The sequence below is a fragment of the Squalius cephalus genome (genome assembly GCF_949319135.1).
Source record: "Squalius cephalus genome assembly, chromosome: 12".
NCBI classification, from domain to species: Eukaryota; Metazoa; Chordata; class Actinopteri; order Cypriniformes; family Leuciscidae; genus Squalius; species Squalius cephalus.
The window spans coordinates 33,265,176-33,292,718 of NC_137133.1; the positions used below are offsets into that span (position 1 = coordinate 33,265,176).

Sequence of the window (27,543 nt, forward strand, 5' to 3'; positions counted from 1 at the left end):
TCTGGAGGTATGTGATTCAGCCCTTTGGATGCCCTGAAATCCTCCATTCAGACCAAGGGGCTAACTTTGAGTCGAAGGTGATCCGTGAATTATGCCAACTGTACGGATGTAAGAAGACCCATACGACCCCGTATCACCCCCAAGGGAACGGAGGGTGTGAGAGGTTTAATCAGACCCTATTGGGCTTGCTGGGGACTCTGGAGGAAGAGCAGCAGGGTCAGTGGGCAGATAGGCTCCCAGCAGTGATGCAGGCATATAATAACAGCATACACAGTACCACCGGTTATGCCCCTACCTACCTGATGTTCGGTCGACATGTGAGGCTCCCAATGGATATGCTCTTGGGGACCGCTGGGAAAGAAGAGGGAGGTAGTCTGTCCGATTGGGTAGCAAGTCACCATCAACGCCTCCAGTCCGCCTACGAACAAGTCGCCGGCCGGATTAATCAGGCAGCGCTAAAGAACAAGAGACTATACGATCGGACTGCCCGAGAAGCCCCGCTACTGCCCGGGGAGAGGGTGCTGCTGCGGGATAATCGCCGACAGGGGAAGGGAAAATTGAGCGACCGATGGGAGGCTCAGCCATACGTCGTTCAGCGACAACCCCATCCGGACCAACCTGTATATGCCTTACGGCCTGAAGGGAAGACGGGCCCGGAACGAGTTTTACATCGCAACCTGATCCGCCCCTGCCCGAATTATTCTAAGCCAGTGGTAGAGAACCCACAGGCCGAGACGACGTGGATGCCCCCACTGGTGGGATGGGCAGTGATCCCAAGGGGCCTAGGCCCAGGACCACGACCTGAGGCCCCCCGCTCCCCACTTCGACGTTCTCAGCGGGAGAATCGGGGCCAGCCTCCAGCCAGGTACGGAGACTGGGTGTTGGGAGACCGTTCTCGGGACTAGAACGGTTTGGCGGGGGGGTATGTCACGGGGTGACAAACAGCCCCGGAACAATTCCCCTCTGGAGAATTGTTCCCGTCGGGACGTTTTCAGCGTAATACCATCCCCGGACCTGTATGAGTGTTTGTCGTCATGACAACTAAATGGCAGATTGGTGACAGGTGTAGGGGCTTCACGCTGAGTGTTTGATTGAGACCACTCCCGCTTCTTGACAGGATAAAAACACACAAGGAAGAGAAGGCTGTGTTGTGCTGTGTGGTGTTGCGCTGTTCTTCTGCCCCGTTGGTCTGGATTGTTCTTCCCCCTGATCGTTGGTGGCTCCTCTCCCGTGGGGATTCGTTTATGGAACTGCAGTTGAGGGGTTGTCTTGAAGGAAAAGGAGTGTTATTTGAGAGGACTCGGGGACGGTCAAGAGGAATGAAATTCGCTGACTGAGCTGGGGAAGAGAGAGATGAGTAGTTATCAAACTGAATCTCATAACTGCATGTGTTCTACACTAAATTGGGTATTGGATTGAAGTGCTTGGATCATGTGTACACCTTGCACCGAGTGAAATATTGATTCCTGTTGATTTCCTCATCTCCTCTCCCCGATTGGAGTCCAGCGGAGTGAAGTCCGTCTGTGACCGTGAAGACCAATCTCTCGAGTGTTCTGCCCGCCCCTGGCGATCATCAGTCCGGTAGACCAGGATCTGTGGGTGAGTGCTGGCCTTATGCGCACTAGAAGAGTGGAATTGCAGTGTGTAAATTGACGTTTCCCCTCACGAATACATGTTTAGAGTTGGATTGCAGTGTGTGTGTGTGGAAGAATACCTGTTATTGCCCCGCAACTGCCCATGTGCCCTGGGAATCTACTATTTACCGTGAGAGCTGAGTGAGATTGCTTACATCTATGTGCGGTGTTTAGAAAGAAGAACCTCTGCGAGATAACATCACCCCATTTGAGAACTGTACACTGCTGTTGAAGTTGATTCTGTCTGTCCTAGAGAAGCCCCGTTCAGCCTGCGACTGTGAGTCTGCTGCAGCCCTAAACCTACCCGCATGGTGTGAAGTTATCTGTCCCCTGCAACACACGTGAGAATTGTACACTGCTGTTGAAGTTGATTCTGTCTGTCCTAGAGAAGCCCCGTTCAGCCTGCGACTGTGAGTCTGCTGCAGCCCTAAACCTACCTGCATGGTGTGAAGTTATCTGTCCCCTGCAACACACGTGAGAATTGTACACTGCTGTTGAAGTTGATTCTGTCTGTCCTAGAGAAGTCCCGTTCAGCCTGCGACTGTGAGTCTGCTGCAGCCCTAAACCTACCTGCATGGTGTGAAGTTATCTGTCCCCTGCAACACACGTGAGAATTGTACACTGCTGTTGAAGTTGATTCTGTCTGTCCTAGAGAAGCCCCGTTCAGCCTGCGACTGTGAGTCTGCTGCAGCCCTAAGCCCACCTGCATGGTGTGAAGTTATCTGTCCCCTGCAACACACGTGAGAATTGTACACTGCTGTTGAAGTTGATTCTGTCTGTCCTAGAGAAGCCCCGTTCAGCCTGCGACTGAGTCTGCTGCAGCCCTAAGCCTACCTGCATGGTGTGAAGTTATCTGTCCCCTGCAACACACGTGAGAACTGTATACTGCTGTTGAAGTTGATTCTGTCTGTCCTAGAGAAGCCCCGCTCAGCCTGCGACTGTGAGTCTGCTGCAGCCCTAAGCCTACCTGCATGGTGTGAAGTTATCTGTCCCCTGCAACACACGTGAGAACTGTATACTGCTGTTGAAGTTGATTCTGTCTGTCCTAGAGAAGCCCCGCTCAGCCTGCGACTGTGAGTCTGCTGCAGCCCTAAGCCTACCTGCATGGTGTGAAGTTATCTGTCCCCTGCAACGCACGTGAGAATTGTACACTGCTGTTGAAGTTGATTCTGTCTGTCCTAGAGAAGCCCCGTTCAGCCTGCGACTGTGAGTCTGCTGCAGCCCTAAGTCTACCTGCATGGTGCGAAGTTATCTGTTCCCTGCAACACACGTGAGAACTGTATACTGCTGTTGAGGTTGATTCTGTCTGTCCTAGAGAGGCCCCGTTCAGCCTGCGACGGTGAGTCTGACGCCAGTCTGTGAAGGAAGTGATCTCTGTTCTCTCCACTCACCTGTGATACTCACCTGTCCAACGCTCTCCCACTGTGAGTCTGACGCCAGTCTGTGAAGGAAGTGATCTCCATTCTCTCTACTCACCTGTGATACTCACCTGTCCAACGCTCTCCCACTGTGAGTCTGACGCCAGTCTGTGAAGGAAGTGATCTCCGTTCTCTCTGCTCACTTGTGGTATTCACCTGCCAAATGCTCTCCCACTGTGAGTTTGACGCCAGTCTGTGAAGGAAGTGATCTCCATTCTCTCTACTCACCTGTGGTACTCACCTGTCCAACGCTCTCCCACTGTGAGTTTGACGCCAGTCTGTGAAGGAAGTGATCTCTGTTCTCTCTACTCACTTGTGATATTCACCTGCCCAATGCTCTCCCACTGTGAGTCTGACGCCAGTCTGTGAAGGAAGTGATCTCTGTTCTCTCTACTCACCTGTGATACTCACCTGTCCAACGCTCTCCCACTGTGAGTCTGACGCCAGTCTGTGAAGGAAGGGATCTCCGTTCTCTTTACTCACCTGTGATACTCACCTGTCCAACGCTCTCCCACTGGGAGTCTCGCCGGTTCATACCCGCGGCGGTGCTGCTCTGGGTCCCTGGGAAGGAGAGGACAAGGAATTTTAGACTAGGACTTCTTAATTGCTTTTAATACAAAATAAAGTTGTTATTCCTTTTACTCCTGCCTCCTGCCTCCTCCTTTGATACGCTCCTCTGGGTGATAGTGGGTTAGGGGTGGGGGCAGTCTGGTTTGGCCCACCCCGACCTGTGACAATGATAGCCAGAGCCATGGCAGCGTCGCGGGGAAAAACAGTACCCATTTCAACCGCTAGCTGTCAATCTCACATACTGCACCTTAAACTCATTCTCATGAATAATTATGAGACACAGACGAGTCGTCGAAGTATAGTGTGACGTGGACACGATGTAGATTTTAAACCCGGAAGATGAAAATAACTAAAAAAACTAAAAATTAACCAGTTTTCCCCTACAATTAAATCTAACAGATGCTAACATTGTCTTCAATGATGTTCCACACACATACCTCTGTTAAAATCTCAGAAAATTTAGTTTAGGGTTTCATGACCCTTTAAGTGAAACTAGGGACTGTAACGGGACACAACCATTTGGTAGGTGCTATTCTTTATTTTGACCACCAGATGGCTACAACGTACACCATCACATGTTGAAAAGCTTGAGAGGAATGTGTTGGTGCTTCACAAAGCTTCATTTAACCTTCACCATAAATTACCAACACGGAGCCCCTAAAGGGACCTTAGCAAAAATTCAAAATATACAGACTTTCGAGTGCGCATGAGAAACTTATCTTGTGCTCACAAGAAGATGTTGCATGTGCATGAGAAACTTTTCCAATTTTTTTGCATGCTCACGTTACAATTTCCGTTTTATGTCTACTGTCTATAACATATTTTCTTTGTGCGTCACTGCCATTTTACTATATAGAAAATAAGAGTATAGATGCGCATGAATCAATAAAGATCTATTTGCTCTAAATTTGGCTTTTGTTAGGGCAGTATACCTCTAATATCATGGCCTATTGTCCGCTTTAAAGCATTCTCTCAAAAATAACTGCATTTATGTTTGGAACGACATGAGAGAGGGTAAATAATTGCATAATTGTCATTATCGAAATTGATGAATCGTGTGTGTGTGTGTGCTCTTGTATATGGTTTATGAGGACACAAATCTGTGTAATGACATGAGTATTACAACCTGTTACGAATTGCTCCGAGACTTGGGTTGGAGATCCAAACTCAGCTTTACTGAGGGTAATTCAAAATCGTAATCCATATAACAGGCATAGGGTCAAAACCACAGGGCAATCAATCCAGATAATAACAGAGTCCAAGACAAAGGCAAACAGGGAAATCCAGGGAGACAAGCAGAAGATCAAAACCATGACACGGAAAACCAGACCCACTAAACATTGGATGTCGGATAGACGTGCAGATCATGTCTATATTGGGTCCGTCTATTCGACGTCCAAACTAGGTCCACTATTTGGACGTCCAACCATGACCCAACTTGGACGTCATATTGACGTTCAACATTGGACCTTTGAACTGGGTAATTTTTTTCGACGTCCAAACTAGGTCCACTATTTGGACGTCCAACCATGACCCAACTTGGACGTCATATTGACGTTCAACATTGGACCTTTGAACTGGGTAATTTTTTTCGACGTCCAAACTAGGTCCACTATTTGGACGTCCAACCATGACCCAACTTGGACGTCATATTGACGTTCAACATTGGACCTTTGAACTGGGTAATTTTTTTCGACGTCCAAACTAGGTCCACTATTTGGACGTCCAACCATGACCCAACTTGGACGTCATATTTACGTTCAACATTGGACCTGAACTGGGTAATTTTTTTGGACGTCATTTGGACGTCTATGACAGGTGCAGGAAATTTACATGATTATTAATATTTTTTTAATTTACAAAGGAAGAGCTCTTTTCCAAAACGCGAGTTTGTCATGTCATTTTGCTGTGTACTGAACCTATTCACTGCTCCATCCACGTTTCCAAATTGCTATATTTAAAATGTAGCCTACTGCAAGATGCAGTTTCTTTCCAAACCGCGATAAGCGCCGAACCTATTTTTAGCCACGCGATAATCAGAAATTATCTCACTCTCTCAACCTCAAATCACTCGCGCCAGACGCTCAATTCGCCACATTCGCGCCAGATGCGTGTAAACGCGTCTTTACATCAGACGCTCTTCGTGTTTGGTGTGAACACATTTATCAACAATTTTAACATAAAAATAAATGTATTGTGTACTATTGAGAATACAGTACATGTGATTTATTTGACATCAAAATATTAAGAATTACTTACAAAACTAAACATTATGTATACATGTAATGGATGTGTCTCAAAGCATGATACATGATGCACTTTGACATTAGTTCACATTTGTCATGTAATGTTATAAAGCATTATATAGTCTACATTTAACCTGCACAGTTTTGATGTAGTGGCTCAGTGAGGGGAAAAAAAGTAAGGTAATACCTAAATTCTGATCTCACATTACATTTTTTTTTTTTAACTCAAATATTTAGGTTATAAATAATGCATGTGTGATCTGGTTATTTTGCGTCATGGTTACTGTACAGAGGTGTGATTATTTCTAGTTACATAGCATGGACACATAAAACATATTCAGGATATTTTGGTTTATTTACATTTATATATTATTATTTATATAAAAATTGTCATTTCTAATCACGTATTTCCATCAAGTCAAGTTGAGAAGAATTAACTTGAAATATTTTGGCCAAAAGAATAATTCTTAGAGCTTTTCTAAACCATCTATAAAAGAATGCATACACAAAAGGGTTACACAGAGAATTTAAATATCCAATCCACAACAAAACATCAAATACAGCCGGAGGTATTGTGTGATCAAGATACGGATCTACTAGATTACAAAAGAAAAAGGGTGCGATGCTCACAAAAAATACCCCCATGATGATTGCAAGTGTTTTTGTTGCTTTCCCCTCAGTTTTATTTATAGATATGCTGGTTTTCTTGCCCACGTGTGCTGAATGCTGTATAGATTTTGATTGTCTTCGTGCAACAAGGAGAATTTTTAGATATATGCAGACAGCAATTATTGCAGGAAGGCCAAAAGCAAGAATTGAGGAAATGGTGCTGGCTGCGTGGGTTTGAAAGATAATACATGCTCCCTTACAAGCTATATTATCAAAATAAAACTCCTCTGCACCCAAAATGTTGAGTTCTAGAAAAACCATAGCAAATCCAACAAAGGCTGCCAGACCCCAGCATAGGGAAATCATAATGAGGGAAATGGGCGGTGTGATTTTATTTCGGTACTGAAGAGGGTGACATACAGCATAATAGCGATCGATAGAGATAAAAGATATGTGCAAGAGAGATGTGATGCATAACATAATATCAACACTGCTGTGTATTTTACAGAACATGTCTCCCAAGTACCAGCAAGTCTCAACAGAGCGCAGCATGCTGGGAGGCATCACAAAGCCTCCGATTAGCAGATCTGCCACGGCCAGCGACAGGATGAGGTAGTTTGTTGGCGTGTGCAGCTGCTTGAAATGAATGATGGCAATGATGACCAGCAGGTTTCCACATACTGTGGTAAGCGCTATGGCACTGAAGAACAAATAGAACAAAATCTGAATCTCAGACGGGTAGATAAATTTAACACATGAGTTGTTGAACGACTCAAAGCAGAGAACAGGCCCATGGTCAATCCCAGTCTCAGGTCCATATCTAGACATTGTCTGTTTAAAACAAAAAGAAAAAATGTTTTACATTTATTTATAAGCCAACAATGACATGTTTTCATCATCACAGCAATGTGATTTTCCCCACAATAAAATACCACTAATAATTATTACATCAGATTTCAAAGCTATAACCACACAAAAACATTATCAGCCCTGCAGCTTCAACAGAAATAATACCATTAGACATTCATGACAAAGACCTTACCTGTCCATGCAAGAGCGAATGTGCTGAAAGCACATATTTATATCTCTCACCCCTCCTGCTTTGCCTCACTACTGTCACTACATCCTTCACCTGTCAACAACAGAGAGCTTTTCCCATGAGATTTTGCCTTTATTTGGATACTGAGTTGCAAAAAACAAAGAATGCAGTCTGTTAACCTGTCAGTGTCCCACTTTTTTATTGCCTTTTTTCCCTATTACATATTTTTGTAATCATCATAAATTAGGTATCATCATTCAAAAGCTTAAATGCTCAAAATTCATCCTGTAAAACTGAACATTGTGTTTCTTTAATTTGTAGTTCTATGTCTGTTTTGTTTCATTGTGTTTTGGTTCTGTTTTCTCTGTTCTGGTTTGCCTGTGATTATTAGTTTCCATCCATCTTCTTCCGCTTATCTGGGGGCAGCAGTCTAAACAGAGACGCCCAGACTTCCCTCTCTCTAGACACTTCCTCCAGCTCTTCCAGGGAGATACCGAGGCGTTCCCAGGCCAGCTAGGAGACATAATCCCTCCATCATTTAAAGCTGGGGTAGGTAAGAATGGTCTAAAAAACTTATATATCAATACATAATTAAAATGTAAGTATTCTGAAAAAGAAAGTATAAAAATCGAGTGTATGTAGACCTCTAACGACTGTTTTAAAGACAGCTCATTATTTCCATTCAGTCCACCCTCTCCCTTCTGGGGTCCTTCCAAAGCCACGCCCCCAAAACACATGAACGCGCGACTCCGACCGCAGAGCTGGAAGACGCATTATATTTACCTGAGACGAGCGGAGAGGAAGGAGTGCAGTGCATGTAGCATCATGTCAGAATCACATGTAATAAAAAAATCTAACTTTATCATTATGAATATAAACAAATAAGATGTATTTTAGTAGCCTACTCACTATCAAGCTATCATATCGATATTGGTAAAGCTTAAAATATATATTTTTTGATTCGCTAACGAGCTAGTTATAACTATAAGGCAAAGCTAAAAACAGGTTGCATTGATACACGTTTTTCCATTTCCATTAGTTGCACTGTGATGAAGATGAATTTCGTGTAAGATTCATAACATATAACGTTAGGCCTACTAGCTGTTAAACATGTATTTTGTTATGTAAAGTTCCCCCCACAGCGGAGCCTGCCGTGAACGCGCAGGCAAGTAAACATGCAGGGTCACCGATGACGACGGATAAACAGTTATGGCACATTCACTGGTAGGGACGAAATGCTTTACATTGACTGGCCTGCCCATACTTTGACTACAAACTTGGTCCTCAAATCATTACGTATTATGCAATACATGTAATGTAACTTTATAACGTTGCACTCTTTCTATGAGTTATAAATAGCTAGTAAGATAATATAACGGTAACTAACGTTGCAGTAGGCTATGTAAATAATTATTCTAGCGATATGTAATGCTAAATAAGGTTTGCTAGTACATTATTTTAGCAACATGACAAGCCAGTGAATTAGCAGGTTTCAATTGTTGCTTTGCACAGTGCGTGACATTTTATCTGTATGTTATGCGGCTAGAGTTTTAACACTGAGTCAATGGGCTCCGACGGGCTTGTTTATCGGCATCGGTCTTTTTCCGTTTACCTGTCTTTGTTGTATGAGCAGGTTCCACTCGAGAAATTGGTAGTTTTGGTTGTTTGTCCGCCATTAGCACAGCTGCTCGGCACACCGGCAATCTTGATTTTGAATGACGGTACGCGCTGTGCAAGAGAGGGGCGATCAGCTTGATTGACACTGCTAAGACACTCCTCCTGGCTCTGAAGGCATCTGATTGGTTCTTTACACTCGGACCGAGTGGCAGTGATTGGTCAGAGTTTTTACTGTCCTGCAGCTGCTACAGAGGTCTGATTGTTTTCATTCCTTTTTCTGAACACATAATGTATTGACTACTCTCATGATGGAAGGACCATTTCACCCAGTATAAAAAAAAGTGTTTCTGAACAGGATTACCTACCCTAGCTTTAAGCCTTCAATTCATTCAGTTCTTTGTTCGGTCTCATCTTTGCTTTATGTGGTTGTTTGTTAGTTTGCTCCTGCGATCTCCTGTATGTTACTTTGTGGATTGATACTGTAAAGAAGATGTGTTTGGATTCTCCTGCATCGTGCTATTACTAGTACAGCCACAGCGTGACAGAATACCGGACCTAAATAAAAATGGACTTACCAACTGTTCAGCTACTCTGCCTCGAGCAGAAGGACCGTTCACTGGAGGGCCACACTAAGAACATTTTAGATCTGGCATGCCTAATGCCAAGTTCACATTGCATGATTTTCAAAGTCATCAGATCACTGTTCTTTGGTGACTGTTCACTGTTCACTGTTCCACTGTTCTTCTGGGGTAAATAAATTGGTTTACAATGTACTGCTTTTGTGGCTGGTCAAGCAAATATTTGTGCTTTGTTTCTGTTTGATATAATTGTAAAGCTGTGCATGTACGCAAATTAATTATGATATTCTGATCTATAACCTCTCCCCGAACTCCCCACTGCCCTGTATCTTGCTCTCTAAACGGCTGTAGGTCATCGCCGATGTAATTTTCAGTTAGAACACATTTCACATTTTGAATCGCAGATAGGTCCAGATATTTAACATGCCAAATATCTCACAGGCGTTGGCGACGCATCATCGATTCTCTCAGGTTCCGTCTTTATAAATGCACACTGCATGATTGTCACTCACGTGAACGAACACCGATTTGCCAGCCGATTTTAAGCATTTGTCTGCGATTTTGCAAAACTTGAATCTGTGAGTTAAAATCGGCACTAAAATCGTGTAGTGTGAACTTGGCATAACCCACATAAGGCACGCCTGCCAGTGAAAACGGTCATCGAGGAGATTTCGCTGCATTTGTGGAGTGGGTCCTATTGAACTGTGGGTCACCATCTGCCCCACTGAGGAGGACGTCTCCAGCCCCACTCCAGACCCAGAGCCCACCCAGCCGCCTCGCACAGAGCGAAAGCCAGAGCCCACCACAGACGGAGAGCCAGAGCCTGCCACAGACGGAGAGCCAGAGCCACAATGAGTATGCCAGACAAGATGACTGAGCCTATCATCGCCCCAGAGCCCGAGCCTAAGGAAAAGTCTGACCAGGTGCGTGAGCGCAGGTGCGGCAACTCTGTGCGTGACCCCTTCAGGACACTGAGTACTGCGTCATGCCGAATGGCCTGGTCAACACCTCCTCAGTATTCCAGGAAAAACTACGAGAACTTCCTGAAGGATGAGAAATGCAGTTTCCATCAATCTTTTATATATATATATATATATATATATATATATATATATATATATATAGCGCCTAAACTAAATCTTCCAGGAATATATTTTGTGCCTTACAACTTTCAACACACAGATCATGGGACTGTGCCATCGACCTGATACTGGGTGAGCCAGTGCCACGTGGAAAAGTGTGCCCACTCTCCATCCCAGAACAGAAGGCCATGGAGGAGTATATCGAAGAGGCTCTCAATCAAGATAACATCCACTTTTGCTGCTTCCAGCTTCTTTTTTGTGGCCAAGACGTGCGGAAGCTTGCAGCCCTACCTTTTTTTGTGCAAGTGAAATGAGTAAATACCTGCTCACATTTATTCTAGAACTACAATAACCATCATGTTTACACACAACGCCTCAGCACTTGGTCCCGATTTTTCTCAACATGAGGACAGGAGAAATGTCAGTCAATTAATGGGAAAGCACAGTAACTTGTGTTACTGATTTGAAAAATGAACTCTAAATTTAAAATGAATGCGTTACTTGAAAAACTAATCTGATTTGTTGATCTGACTCACTCGCTGTGACGATGTCATAAGTTACCCCTGATTGCGGTGTATGCCCTGTGTTTGTTTGGTTTATATTTTTTTCATAAATGTTTGTTTGTTTCTCATTGTTTGGTTAAATATGAGTTTGGTAACTTTTTCTAGTCTAAGGTGCACATTTAGACTGATGACAAAAGACACCAAGAGTTTTATTCTTTATTTTCTTTATTTAGAATTTACATCAACTATATTAGTTTATATCCCCATTTTCAAAACGTACCTTCTGGGTTCATGTCTGCAGCATGGTTACGGGGGTGGGGGTTTACTAGGAATTGCGGCCTTCCTGTTCCTCATTTTATGCCATCCCAAGGAATTCTGGGTAGTGTAGGCATAGTTCATTTCCCAGTGTGAGCAGGGGGTTATTGTTTCATTGTGTTTATTTTGATATTATGTAGAAATGTATTGTTTATTATTTGTATTTCTTTCCTTGTAAAATTGATGTTAATGTATTTTGAATATTATTTTCATTTAAGTTTATATATGTATTATGTATGTGTACCTATTATTTAAATTCCCTATTATCATGAAATGGTTGAACTTTTCTGTATAAAATAATTTATATTGTCTGTTCGAGTCAGTTCTGGTGAGGGACCTTTAGTGTCTTTGTTTATGTTATTTTTGATTTGTTAATCTTTTTCTGAGGTCAATAAAAATTTGAATTGACTGCAAGCAGTGTCACAGGTCATGTTACTAGTCATGCATTACCCACAACATGGTGTTAAGCTGCACATCATATAATATGTTTAGAACAGTTGTGTACAACTACAATATGCTCAAAAATCTTCTGTGAAAAATAAAAATAAAAATTTGATTCCTCCAGTGAAACTGACATCATACCTGTGTAATATCTGTCTCTAGAGAAATTCTGTGGAAATAACTAAGTTTGTTTTGTTTTCTTCATCTAAAAAAGGTTTGTGAGCAGAGGGACTTATTAAATGCGTTAAACATGTTTGCAATATGTTCTGCTGTTTATTGGCACATTTACACCTGTCCTCATTAAACTACAAAAGAATCACACTTTATTCTGATTGATCCCTACAGGAGTGAAATCATTCACCCGCACCTCAGAGCGCCTGGAGTTGCATCATTGTGATTGTGCTAATTAGGTAATACAGTCAACAAACAACCAAGATGTCTAGTGAAGCTAAGAAAAGTCAATTTATGGAGTTAAAACAAACTAAATTAACATATGAATTAAACATTTTATAGAAAATTAAATGGCCTTTTAATATGGTGTTCCTGTTGTGTTTTTGTATAAAACACAAGTGTGTAGAATTGTACATAATGCTAAGGGCAAGAATTAGGCCCAGGATATAGGGTTAAATTCATAAACAAGATTTAAAAAATAGTATTTTGCTCTGCTCCAAAGCCTAGTGAGCAAACTTTATTTTATTTTGTAATATTCTTTTCAGTGTTGAATGAACTATAATGGACACTTATCTCACTTCATCCAACATCCTGGATATATTTTACTGAGCATATCGCAATGCATTATGGGATTGTAAATGATCTTAATAAATCTTGCATTTGTATCTTTGAGGTCCATGTTGAGTGCTAGATATGAACCAATAAACAGGTAAATAAAGTGTCAGGATGCATTAAATTGATCAAAAGTGACAGATTTGTTATGTATTATATGTTGATATAAAATTAAAATATTTAAAATAATATATTTGTATTTCAAATAAATGCTGTTCTTTTAAGTAAAAAAAAAAAAAAGTAAAATGTTAAAACAAAAGTGTATTCCGGTTTCCACAAAAATATTAAGCATTTGGTCACATAAATGCAGCCTTAGTGAGACTTCTTTCAAAAACATTAAAAATCCTACAAACTTCAATCATCTGAATGGTAGTGTATGCACCAAGATGAAGAATTATTAAGCTGAAATAATGCAAACTGTATTTCAAGTGCTTAGCTGTTTTTTGCTGCCTCGTCATGTAGGAGGGTCAGAGAAGATGCTAAAGAGTATTTAAGGGCCTCTTCTCACACTGTTAAAGTTACTAAATACCAGTTGTCCAACTAAGACAGAATTTTATAGGTTCTTGTTTTCTGAGACAGGCAGGATGGATTTATCTTCACAAGAATACGATCCCACTGAGTTTTGTTTTCCTGCAGTGAACAACTCTTGTGTTAAAGGCACACACCTTGTGTCCACTCAGACTGTGTTGTATCTCATATTGGTGTCGGCGATGACTGTGACTATTCTAGGAAATTCTGTGGTCATCATCTCCATAGCGCACTTCAAACAGCTCCAGACTCCCACTAATATCCTGGTGATGTCTCTGGCTCTCGCGGACCTGCTGCTTGGACTGGTGGTCATGCCTTTCAGTATGATCCGTTCTGTCAATGGTTGCTGGTACTATGGAGATACTTTCTGTTTGCTCCACTCCACTTTTGACTTATTTCTCACATCTGTGTCTATTTTTCATCTCATTTTTATTGCTATTGATCGACATCAGGCTGTGTGTTATCCACTTCAATACCCTACGAGAATAACCATCCCTGTTGCATGGGTCATGGTGATGATAAGTTGGAGCATGGCTGCATTATATTCATATGGTTTAGTGTACTCAAAAGCTAATGTGGAAGGACTGGAGGAATTTATTGCATCCATATACTGTATGGGAAGTTGCACTCTGCTTTTCAATGCATTGTGGGGAGCTTTAGACACATTAATAGGTTTTTTCTTGCCTTGTTCAGTCATGGTTGGGCTGTATGCAAGAATTTTTGTGATTGCCAAAAAGCATGCTAGAAAACTTGATGATGCAAACCAGCATGAAAAAGAGAATGTGTTTAAGAGCTCTCGACGATCTGAGCGTAAAGCAGCAAAAACTCTCGGTGTGGTCGTGGGTGCCTTTATTCTTTGCTGGCTGCCATTTTTTATTAACTCTATGCTTGATCCCTACATCAACTTTTCCACCCCAGTTGCTCTTTTTGAAGTGTTTGTCTGGTTAGGTTACATTAACTCAACCATAAATCCCATCATATATGGCCTTTTCTATCCATGGTTTAGAAAAACCCTTTCTCTCATTTTGACAATGAGAATATTTGAACCAAACTCGTCTGATATCAATGTTTTCACTGTTTGATTCCATTTCTGATCTCACTGTGCAGCACACTGATGCTTCCTATTGCAGATCACATAAAGAACAGTGTAAAATCAGATGTTTATTCTGTGATAAATTAAAGGGTGATCTAAAATCAGATCTCTGGCACACATACTGTGCATTATGCATGACATTAAATACACATTGCATGCAGGATAATGAAACGCCTACTTGAATTCTGATTTTATGTTTCAAACACTTTTAGGTTTCAATCAGTTTTCAGTTCACATTTAAAAGTGGTATGCTTGTGTAAAGCTTAGTGCATATTTCTTCAGTAAGTTTTTGTATTTTTCTTTAACCCAAGGAGGTCTATAAATCAGCCTTCCAGGAGAAAGATATCCCTTAGCGTTTTTATTCATCTCAATAGCATTTGCTCTCCTGGCCAGAAATACATGATTTTCTTGTCGCTGAAAATGTATTGTGTGTGCACACACACAGACACACACACACACACACACACACACACACACACACACATATATATATATATATATGTAGTATTTACTTTAATTATGATTTTCCATTTTGTTGCTGGTTTCTTTGTAATGTAAAGGACCCCCTCGAAAATGAGATGGTGCATCTCAAGGGGTTATCCTTGAAAAATAAAGAAATAAAGAAATATATATATATATATATATATATGTATATATTAATAGGGGGGTTATGAATTGGTCAGGGCAGGAACATAAAGCTCTTTCGCCTTCTTGTAGTTAACCAGTGATGTCTGTTAAACATGGGGTGATATGTTATGATCCATGGTGCTGCATTTAAATCATAGGATGTATTTGTCTTTTGGGGAGGCCACTAAACAGATCAGTACCATAATCAATTCTGCTTGTAACAAATGGATGGATTTTCAGCTTTGCAATGGGATAAAATGGCATAGTCATTTACACTATTTAATTTAGGCCAGTGTTTTTATAGTTAACTTAAACACTAAAACTAAAATCTTCAAGTAACATTTTCACTACTTGAAGTAAAATTAATATAACTAACAATTTTGACAATTTTATATGCAATTTTGCAGCATTTATTATAAATTAGTTTTCTGTGCACATATGTTTTTTTATTTTTTTATTCCAATGCCCTCATAATCTTAATAAAAAAAATAAAAACTTCCCCTCCCTCTGGCAGTGACATCTTTTCTCATCCATATCACCATGTAGCCCAAGACTGGTTACCCACTGAAGCTAAGCTGGGTTGAGCCTTGTCAGTACCTGGATGGGAGACCTCTTGGGAAAACTATAGTGGTGTCCAAAATCACATACTGTCCGAGTAAGTACTAGATTTGAATTTGAACTTACTTCTTGACCGTTAAAAAAGTATGTTCTATATAGTATGAATGTGTGTAGTATGAATGTAATCCGGACGTACTACATCCACCATGTTGTCATTATTATGTGACATACCAGCATCAGTTGTGTCGCTACACCTCCATTCATAAATCCCCACCACACTGGTGGTGGTTGAGGAGAGACCCCCTGATATGAATGTAAAGCACTTTGGGTGTACAAAAGAAAAGCGCTAAATAAATGCCTCATTAATTTATTCATTCTGATGACGTGTTTACTGGCCCTCGTGGGGCACCCTCGTGGGGCAATCTGTCACACATGAGATCCACCAAAATCAAACCACAACCATCCAATCAATTCCCGTTGGACAAAATCAAGTCCTGCCCTACATTTTTTCTTGAGATAAGGAAGAATAGACTATTGAAACTTCCGTTTCCTGCTGACTTATGTGAAAATATAAAAATTAAAACTAAAACACTATCTCAATGACAAAAAATAACACTGATTAAAACCATACTTTTATATGTAAACCAAGCAGCAAGCTTCCGGTCTCTCTCTTGAATCCAAAACGGAAGTAAATTAAACTGCAATTCATTGACTGGCCACTAGAGACAGGCTCCAAAAAGAGAGTCAATCCCATAGACCCCCATGTTAAAATGCTTAACTTAACAGGAGAAAAAAATATGTTTACAGCCTGGTACAAAAAGTGGTTTTGATCTATATAGCTTATTTTGCCCTTCATGACAACTGTGAGGGGGGGGTGAATTTTTTTATGACTCATCAATTTAAATTGTATGAAGCCTTAAAGTTCGCAATAATTAAAGGTACAATATGTAGTTTTTTTGCTTTAAAAATAGCAAAAATCACTATATCTATGTTATATATATTTTTTTAGTTGTGTACTTACATTATCCCGACTGTTTTCAACAACTTTCAAACCAGGAGAAATTTGTAATTTAATTCGAAGACACGGACCGTTTCTTTATTTCCGTTTTGTAGCCGTCAATGGCGTCATATCCGCGTGTTGTTGTTTCGTTCAAACATTACGGACCATGGCAAGCAGACTTTGGATAAAAAAGGAGAACTAAAACGAGAATCAATATCAGCGCTGTGTTTTCGAGATGCCGAGAGCTCCACGTCCGAGACTTCGTCAGCTCCTACATGTACTTTATTAAACAGGTGAGCACATTTACATAAAACTAATCAATGTTATATAGTTCAACAATGATAAAATGTTAGAATATGATCTGTATGTTATTCTAATGTTGATCTAGCTTACTGCTAGTCTCATACAGACAAACTAACACATTAATTTCAACACATTCAAATGCAGTTTAGTGTGATAGTGTAATGTTAGACCAAGTGAAACAGCGCTGCGTTACCTCACAAGTTTAATTTGTCTAATAAACTGACCTGTGAGTAGTAATTCTGCACTTGCGTGTAGTTCGGTAGAATGAAATTCTATATATAACATATTCCTTTTATATCCGCGGGACTCACGTCGCGTGTGGAGCTGATAGCTGTCTCTTAGCAATCCCGACCTGCTTCATATCACAGCCATGATAAAAACATTGATGTATTTACTTATCCATAAACATTATTAGAACAGCCGGCTTGATGTTGACGACAAGATCCATAATTCTTAGCAAATGTTGCGTCATCAAACTACGCCTTTGTTATTGTAAGAGGTTAGCGACCCCTAGCGGCAAAAAAAATTACATATTGTACGTTTAAGGGCGTGGCCACTTGAGTGACAGGTGGATTGTCACTACTGTCACTACTAGCCGTTTGTCTGCTGTCTGTTAGCGTCACGTCACTTCAGCTAATCCCGGCTTTTTGCCCATTTTCGGTTAACCGGGAATGACGTGTGGTGACGCACTGCCAAGATGGCGACTGCTGGCTCTGCCCACTTTGGGCTTCAAAAAGTGCTCTTCAGAAACCTAAGGGGGACGTCACGGACACTACGTCCATATTTTTTTTACAGTCTATGGTATAAACATTATTAATAGACAAACAGAACATTTAATGTAATTTCAGTCTGTATAATTTTTTTTAGTACTTGAGTGTCATTTGTTACCCTGTGATGATGTGGGAGGGTCAGAGAAGAACATGAAGAGTATTTAAAGCCCTTACTAGACTAAATAAATAAAAAACAGGACAGAGACAGGCAGGATGGATTTATCTTCACAAGAATACGATCCCACTGAGTTGTGTTTTCCTGCAGTGAACAACTCTTGTCTTAAAGGCACACACCTTGTGTCCACTCAGACTGTGTTGTATCTCATATTGGTGTCGGCGATGACTGTGACTATTCTAGGAAATTCTGTGGTCATCATCTCCATAGCGCACTTCAAACAGCTCCAGACTCCCACTAATATCCTGGTGATGTCTCTGGCTTTCGCGGACCTGCTGCTTGGACTGGTGGTCATGCCTTTTAGTATGATCCGTTCTGTCAATGGTTGCTGGTATTATGGAGATACTTTCTGTTTGCTCCACTCCACTTTTGACTTATTTCTCACATCTGTGTCTATTTTGCATCTTGTTTGTATTGCTATTGATCGACATCAGGCTGTGTGTTATCCACTTCAATACCCTACGAGAATAACCATCCCTGTTGCATGGGTCATGGTGATGATAAGTTGGAGCATGGTTGCATTATATTCATATGGTTTAGTGTACTCAAAAGCTAATGTGGAAGGACTGGATGAATATATTGAATCAATATACTGTATAGGAAGATGCAGTCTACTTTTCAGTAAATTGTGGTCAGTTTTAGACACATTACTTACTTTTTTCTTGCCTTGTTCTGTCATGGTTGGATTTTATCTGAGGATTTTTGTAGTTGCAAAAAAGCATGTAAGAACAATCGGTCAGGCAACCCATCATGAAAATGAGAATGTGTTTAAAAGCTCTCGACGATCTGAGCGTAAAGCAGCAAAAACTCTCGGTGTGGTCGTGGGTGCCTTTATTATTTGCTGGCTACCGTTTTTTATTAACTCTATGATGGATCCTTACATCAACTTTTCCACCCCAGTTGCTCTTTTTGAAGTGTTTGTCTGGTTAGGTTACATTAACTCAACCATAAACCCCATCATATATGGCTTTTTCTACCCATGGTTTAGAAAAACCCTTTCTCTAATTATAACGATGAGAATATTTGAACCAAACTCATCTGATATCACTGTTTTCACTGTTTGACCATTTCATTGCGATCTGACCTCACATAAATAAAGAACAGTGTAAAATCCCAACTGTTTTATCTGTGAAAAAGATAAGCCTATATAAAAATGTAAACTTTTAGAGAGAAAAAAGCAAAAGTCCATCTTAGTTCAGTATGTTGTGAAGCAGACATGACTGTATTTTAAACATAAACGTAAATACCAGGTCCAAAAACTGCCCACTCATTTAGTAGGCATGTATGAGCAAAAATGAGGGAATCCTCGCACACTTATAAACAATATGTGCATAAAGTGCTGCAGTAATGATGTTTTTTTGTAGGCCTATCGGGAAGTTCACATCACCCTGATTCCCTCGACAAAAACCCAATAGGATTTTTTTTTCTTATACTTTTGGATTATTGCAGACAATAAGCTCTGTGACTAACAAAAGTTTATCATTCTCACATATTTTGTTCATCATGATAATCTTCACAAATGAACCCAACTTTTATAAATTTTCAAGTGTAAAGACAGCCGGCGGAAGTCAAAACCTAAACATAGACTATAAACAAACTACACCATGGTCGCATCACCACTAAGCTTCCGACAAGTTACTCGTTCAGTCTTTGTTTAAAAACATTTTCCCTGAAATTTAGAGTTATAATAGTTTGCAAGTGCCTGATTATAAACACAAGGAGGCTGTGAAAGCAGAGTTGTGAGTATATGAGTTTTCCTGTTCTGCCTGATGACATTTAATTTGCAACCTCTGTAGTCCCATTTAGACACATTAGTCCCATTTGTTAGCAACCACCTTTTACAAGACAAGTAACAATAAAAAAATTTAAAAAATTAAAAACACAAGAGGGTATTACTGATGATTTTTTTTATTCTGTAGAATAAAACATGAACAAATGAGCTTGTGTTTGCCACAGACCTTATTTCAAGCACTTAACCAACAACCCACTCAAACAGACTTCAGAACAATGGAACTTTAAGTGGTAAAATGCTACCCTGTTTCTGGGTTTTGGCCTACAAAATTATGTCATCCCTGCACCACTCTTTTATGTATGACATAAAAGACATATTGCATCCCGAATTATGGAAAAAAATATTAATCTAATATTAATTATAACTAGTGGTGGGCATAGATTAATTTTTTTAATCTAGATTAATCTCACTGTAATTTTGGAATTAATCTAGATTAATCTAGATTAAAATGGCTCATTTGAATTCTGCCGAAGGCATTCAGAATATGTGTGCTACCCAAATAATGACTAAAGGGCACGTGTTTCTTAAATACAAAGTGACATTTAAAAGAACTTGTGAAGAAATGCCAGAGTTTTTTTTTATTATTATTATTAAAACTAACATCTTTTTTTTTTTTTTTTTTTTACTTTGAGCAATGATGGAGCTATAATAGACTCTTCTTATGAGCACATAAAACAAAACAGCTCCTTGGAAAAAATGAAATGCCTAATATTGTAGTAGTTACAAACAAAGGTCTATTTTTAGTTCAGATTAACATTTGAGGGCAGCAATTTTATTCATAATGTCAAAATAAAACCAACGTAATGTTACTTGCAAGCATTAACTTATAGCCTACTATTCCTGCCAAACTTTCATGGTTGCAGTTAGTGTTACTACAGTAAATCCATGGTAAATGTTGCAGATCTGTGGACACCGGATAGTTCATTCATGGCACAATGTTTCTTCCTGGTTTACACGCACTGTTTGATCCGTTAATAACGGAGAAATGTGAATGTTTCTCGGCCCACCACTAATTATAACACAAAATAAACATGAATGAACATCATAAGGTTTGTTGAAAGAGTAGGCTACGATTTACCGAAATGATTCATGCCTCATATGATTGCTCAAGCATACTGTGGAAAGACGCCAAAAAAATAGCTTGTGAACATGTCACTCTGTTACGTTTACCTCAGAAAAGTCTTTCAGTGTACATAGCTTGATAGTCAGCTAAATAAACTCCAGCGAGGAGCATTTTGCTAAATATATGCACTATATTACATATTCATTATATTTTTATTTAACCTGTTTTTCAGTTGTGGCCTAATGGTTAGAGAGTTGGACTTATAATAACCCAAAGGTTGTAGGTTTGATTCTCAATACCGGCAGGAATTGATATAAAATCAAATAGTTTGGAATTCTCTAAATCCCAAGCTTTTGAATTCAAATTGATTCGATTTTTGGAATTGTCCTAAACCTTATTCATCTCAATGGCAATCATTTGGCTGACCAGAAGTAGCCTACGTGTGTCACGCACTGGCTAGCAGTGATGCGCGGGTCAATGTATAAACAACCCGCACCCGACCGACGTTTTCAACTAACCCGCCCGCAACTCGGACCGCAAAAAGAAAAGTAGAAAATATTGTACCCGACCCGCTTCCTGACCCGCATTTTTGGACAGAGCGCAGAGCGGCATTTTTAAAAGGACGGAGCGTCGCCCTATTTTCCGCTCCAATTTCGCTCCGCGCACACCACGATTCTGAAGCATGCTCAGTCAAGCCTGACTCAGTCTTACTGTTGGTGACTGCAAGATGGATTCTATTTTAAGTCAAAACTCGGCTCAATAATGGAGTTCAAAAAGTAGGCTACTTCAAAAAGGAAAATAAGAAGTCACAGGTGTAGGCTACTATAATATAAAACTAACTATAATGTGGTAGAAGAAAACGAATGTGGAGACATCATTCCAGTCAGTAAAGATTCATTTTGGAATCTAAAAAGACACATCTCTCGTAAACATGCAGTGTGATGTGAACACGCTGGGAAGAAAGCAAAAGGTTAGCAAATTGAATATGGTAACCTGTAACAAAGTAAATTAAATATAGCGTAATATTCAAACAATTGATACAAGCCCATTTAATTTTTAATCCTGCGCGCTGCGCAAAAGTTCAGTTATAAGAATGTTGGCCTAATAGTTAGGCTAATTTAGCCTACTTTTAAAACGTTAATGTATATTTTTTCATATAAATAAATTATATATATTTATATAAATTTTTATTTATATTATTAGGCACATTTATTCGTTTTATTTTACAGCAGTTTGTGTGTACAATGGATACGCCCATTTAAATTTTAATCGTGCGCGTTGCGCAAAAGTTCACTTATCAAAATTCTGGCCTAATAGTAGGCTAAATTTACTTTTAAAATTTGTATGTAGGCTATATTTTTGTTTATATAATTGTTATTTATATTATTAGGCCCATTTATTCGTTTAATTTTACAGGACTTTGTGTACGTAGGCTATATTCCTTCTTACATAGGTCTAATTTGTAATTTGAAATAAAACATTTCTATTTGAAAAATGTTGTTGTTGCTCATTAGTTCTTTAGGAGGTAAGGCTGTGGTCTAAGCTAAAAGTTATATACATGTAGATTTATTTTATTTTTTTTTCGTTTTTTGGAGCGAGCGGGGGGCGATTTGAGTGGAGCGCGGAGCAAACTGCGTTGAGCGCTGAGCGATGATGAGCGGCGGCCTGATGTAGCTTTGAGCGGGGGAGCGAACATTTCCGTGAGCGATGATGAGTGGAGATTCTCACCGCTCCACTCCGCTCATATGCTCTCTTGTATAAATTACAAAGGTTTAATTGGCATCTTTATTACAAACGACCCGACCGACCGCGACCCGAATATCATTAAAAATATTTTTGGATGACTCGTAACCGCGGGTCATTTCGGATCAACCCGCGCATCACTGCTGGCTAGAGCAGGTGGAGCCGAAGACCACAGTGGACAGTGACGGTACTGGCCATGATGGATACCATGGCAAAACTGAAAAAGAGCATAGAGAGATTATTTACTGCCTCAATGACCATAACAGGGATCTCAGAAAGTTCAAAATCTGCTTCCGTGGGCGTGACCAGGCAGACTAAGGGTTCAAGAACGGCCTCCTTGGCTAATACTGGACAGGCAGAGAGATCATAGATGGCCTCATTGGCCATAAAAGGGGCTGGTAGAGAATTCTGATTTGACTTGCTCGACAGTGACTAGGCTGTTGGGATGGTTGTTGTTGCAGTACAGACTGTATTAAGTGTAACACCTGTGAACTTCCGTTGTTTACATTTTGAGCACACATGCGGGTTTATAGTTGTTCAATAAACTCAAGTGTACGCAACTATATTGGCGTTAACCGTCCATTCTATTTATAGATAAAGAATAGAATGAAACATGGTGGCAGCGGTGCTTTGTAAAGAGTAAAAGCACGGAGATTTAGAAAAACGAGAGTATGGTCGAGAGAGCAGAGAGCTCAGGCGCAGCGAGGATGGAGAATTCCCTGGGGCTGAGACCACCACCACCCCTGTGCCTGGACTCAGCTAATCTGGCGAAATCATGGAAAATGTGGAAAGAAGAGTTCATGCTGTATATGGATCTCACTTTGGTGGACGCTGGAGAAGCCGTGAAGCTAAAAGTGTTCAGGTATCTCATCGGGGAGACGGGAAGAGAACTATGCGAGACCCTGGTTCCCGCATCGTCTCCGGATCAGACAGTAAGCAGCTTAATACGTGCCTTGGATGATCATTGCAATCCAAAAGTGAACGAGACAGTTGAAAGGTACCGTTTTTTTGTCAGGAATCAGTCCTCTGATGAGAGCATTGACAGATATGTAACGGACTTAAGAATGCTTGCTAGTACGTGTAATTTCGGCCAGATCAAAGACTCTCTAATCCGCGATAGAATTGTTTGCGGCATATACAGTTCAGCTTTGAGAGAGAGACTTCTGCGGGAGCAAGATTTGACTTTGGAAAAATGTGTGCAAATCTGCAGAGCAACAGAGTTGTCGCGGGAAAACAACAGAACGATTGAAGGACGAGTAACAGAGGAAGTGCACGCGGTAAAACAGGCCGTGCGAAAAGAAACAAGTAAGAGCACTGTAAACTGCAAATTTTGCGGGAAAATGCACGAAAGAAACAAACAAAAATGTCCTGCATATGGTAAAAAGTGCAGAATCTGTGGGAAAGACAATCATTTTGCCACAATGTGCAGAACAAAAATACAGACAGGAAAGACAGTGCATAACATTACGGAGTCAGATGATGGAAGTTATGAAGACATCTTGTGTGTAACAGTAGAGACGGTGAACGCAGTGTCAAAGGAGAAACAGCAGCCGCCTTCAAAACTGTTTGCTGCCATGCTCCTGGGGAATAAACAGGTGAAGTTCCAGTTAGATTGTGGAGCCAGCTGTAATATAATACCTGTCAACCTGTTGAATCCATCCACACAAATTGAAAAGACTGAGCAAGTGCTGGTGATGTACAATAAAAGCACACTGCAGCCATTGGGGAAATGTATATCTAAATTGAGGAATCCAAGAAACAAAAAACTGTACCGGTTAGAATTCATGGTTGTAGATGAGGGGACTGCAGTGCCGCTACTGGGTAGCAGGGCAGTACAAGCCATGAATCTAGTGAAAGTCCAGTATGAAAACATCATGGCTGTGGATAGCATCGTCACTGAGGAGATGAAAGATGAAATGTGGAGCATGGATAATATCAAAAATGACTATGCTGATGTGTTCCAGGGAGATGGATGTCTGGAGGGCGTGTACAAGATAGAAGCAGACACTGCAGTAACTCCAGTAAAACTGCCAAAGAGAAGGGTCCCTGTTGCGATGATGGCACCACTCAAAGCAGAGCTGAGTGATCTTCAACGAAGAGGAATCATCACGCCAGTGGACTGCAGCACAGAGTGGATTAGCAGTCTTGTCATTGTCAAGAAGCCATCAGGAAACCTCAGGATATGCATAGATCCAAGACCACTCAACAGAGCTCTGAAAAGATGTCACTTTCCATTGCCGACAATAGACGACATACTGCCAGATTTGTCAAGGGCAAAAGTCTTCACGGTGTGTGACGTCAAAAATGGATTCTGGCATGTGAACCTGGATGAGAAGTCAAGTTACATGACCACATTTGCCACACCGTATGGCAGATACAGATGGCTGAGAATGCCAATGGGCATCAGCCCAGCACCAGAGGTGTTTCAGAGGAAGCTCAGCCAAGCTCTGGAAGGATTGCAAGGTATCTATGTCATCGCTGATGACATCCTCATCACAGGAGAGGGTGAGACGTTAGAAAGAGCAAACCAGGACCACGACACCAAACTGAGAGCACTGCTAAACAGATGTAGAGAAAAAAACATCAAACTGAACGCAGAAAAGTTTCAACTGAGAAGGAGCGAGGTTCCCTACATCGGACATTTACTTACCGCTGACGGGCTCAGAGTCGACCCTGAAAAGGCACGAGCGGTTAGAGACATGCCACGTCCAAAAGATGTTAAAGGTGTCCAAAGGTTCCTGGGCATGGTAAACTATCTCTCGAAATTCTGTGATCACCTGTCAGATGGCTGTGAGATACTGAGGCAGTTAACCCATAAAGACAGTATCTGGGAATGGTCAGATGTGCAAGAGCAAGCATTCACAAGGCTCAAGGACGCCATCACCAAAGCTCCGATTCTCAAATATTATAACCCAGATGAAACACTGACACTTCAGTGCGACGCATCAGAGACTGGGTTAGGGGCCGCTTTACTTCAGGAGGGGGCACCAGTTGCTTATGGAAGCCGGGCATTAACTCAGACAGAAAGGGGTTATGCCCAAATAGAGAAGGAATGTTTGGCCATTGTCTTCGGTATGGAAAAATTCCATCAGTATACATACGGGCGAAAAGTCAATGTACATTCCGATCATAAGCCACTGGAAAATATAGTACGAAAACCCCTGCTGAACACCCCAAAACGCCTGCAAAGAATGTTACTTAGGCTGCAGAGATATGATATTGAAGTCAAGTACATTCCAGGGAAGAGCATGTTGCTAGCTGACACGCTGAGCCGCGCATACTTACCTGAACATGCATCAGAGGGTTCAGTAGAAATGGAGATTGAGAGCATAAACATGGTCCAGCACATACATATTGCGGAACAAAGACTCCAGGCCATCAGAGAGGAAACAAGCAAAGACAGGAAGTTGCAGTCACTAATTAAATTAATACAAGAAGGCTGGCCAATGAACAAGAAAGACATACCGAGCGACATTGCACACTATCACTCCTTTCAAGAGGAACTGAGTGCCCAGGGTGGAATTGTCTTCAGGGGGGAGAGAGTTGTAACCCCCGATGCACTCAGAGGTGACATTGTTCGGCGCATTCACTCCTCACATTTGGGCATAGCGGGATGCCTAAGAAGGGCAAGAGAATGTGTTTATTGGCCAGGGATGAATGAACAGATAAAGACATTCATAGAGAAATGTGACGTCTGCAGGTCTATGGGTGTGAAACAGCAGAAGGAGACTCTACAGTCTCACGAACTACCCAGTAGCCCATGGTCTAAGGTGGGGACAGATATATTCACTTTAGACAGCAGAAACTACCTAATCACTGTTGACTACCTCTCTAATTTCTGGGAGCTTGACTACTTACCTGACACACAATCCACCACTGTCATCCATAAGCTGAAAGCCCATTTCGCAAGACACGGTATACCGGATGTCGTTATCTCTGACAACGGCCCACAATACACATCAGAAGATTTCAAAAGGTTCAGTAGACAGTGGGAATTCAAACACAAAACGTCTTCACCTGCATACCCACAGAGCAATGGGATGGCAGAATCAGCTGTAAAGTCTGCAAAACGACTGTTGAAAAAGGCAAAAGCTGATGGTAAGGATCCATACCTCGCCATGCTTGATCAGAGAAATACACCATCACAATGGATCAAAGCAAGTCCAGCGCAGCGGCTGTTCAGTAGGAGAACTAGAACTCTGATGCCCATGCATGACAACCTGCTACAACCAAAGGTAATTCACTCACGACAAGAGCAGATTGAAAACAGAAACCGTCAGGCTGTATACTATAACAGACATGCGAAGGACCTAGATCCTCTAAAAGAAGGAGACAGAGTTCATGTCCAGCCAGGAGAGCCTAACAAAATATGGAGAAAAGCGACTGTTGTGAAACCTGTGGACTACAGATCTTATGATGTCCAGCTTGACTCAGGAAACATTCTGAGGAGAAACCGTCGACACCTCAGGAAGGACAAAGCCATAGTAATGGAACAAACCGAGACCAGACAGCCTGCAGAAGTACCCAGAGAGAGTGTGACAGACTTAAACGCAAGCAAGGACACTCCTGGCGTTTCTATCACAAAGTCTGGAAGAAAAGTGATCAGACCTTCCTACCTTAAAGACTATGTTCAGTAACTTAGTAATACTTACCTCCAGTTCTCCAGTGAGAAGAAGAGAAAAAGAAAAGATGACACTAGACACTTTATTTTGTATGAGTTTAACACGTAACACTTTATTGTGTTAATAAGGACACATTACAAATTCAGTTAATACAAAGTATAGTGATCATATACATGTTTTTCTGAGTTAGTTCATGAAGTTCTTAAGTGATCAAATTCTCAAATTCTTCTTGTTGTAAAAAAAAAAAAAAAAAAAAAAAAAAAAGAGAAAGGATGTTGGGATGGTTGTTGTTGCAGTACAGACTGTATTAAGTGTAACACCTGTGAACTTCCGTTGTTTACATTTTGAGCACACATGCGGGTTTATAGTTGTTCAATAAACTCAAGTGTACGCAACTATATTGGCGTTAACCGTCCATTCTATTTATAGATAAA

At 40.9% G+C, this 27,543-nt stretch overlaps 3 protein-coding genes and 1 long non-coding RNA gene across 4 annotated transcripts in view; 2 read left to right on the forward strand and 2 right to left on the reverse strand.

Annotated features, from left to right (window-relative positions):
• Positions 1-27,543, reverse strand: part of LOC307168678 — a 380,672-nt gene that overhangs the window by 217,931 nt on the left and 135,198 nt on the right. The window lies entirely within an intron of this gene.
• taar10 (trace amine-associated receptor 10) lies at positions 1,243-11,589 on the reverse strand (the record flags this gene model as incomplete). Its single annotated transcript, XM_079888702.1, has 5 exons — positions 1,243-1,338; positions 3,549-3,613; positions 6,273-7,308; positions 10,425-10,534; positions 11,577-11,589. 5 exons carry the CDS (start codon positions 11,587-11,589, stop codon positions 1,243-1,245), a joined length of 1,320 nt encoding a protein of 439 aa, XP_079744828.1.
• Positions 13,420-14,445, forward strand: taar13e (trace amine associated receptor 13e; the record flags this gene model as incomplete). Its single annotated transcript, XM_079889448.1, has 1 exon — positions 13,420-14,445. One exon carries the CDS (start codon positions 13,420-13,422, stop codon positions 14,443-14,445), a length of 1,026 nt encoding a protein of 341 aa, XP_079745574.1.
• LOC307168880 (trace amine-associated receptor 13c-like) lies at positions 17,928-18,953 on the forward strand (the record flags this gene model as incomplete). Its single annotated transcript, XM_079889181.1, has 1 exon — positions 17,928-18,953. One exon carries the CDS (start codon positions 17,928-17,930, stop codon positions 18,951-18,953), a length of 1,026 nt encoding a protein of 341 aa, XP_079745307.1.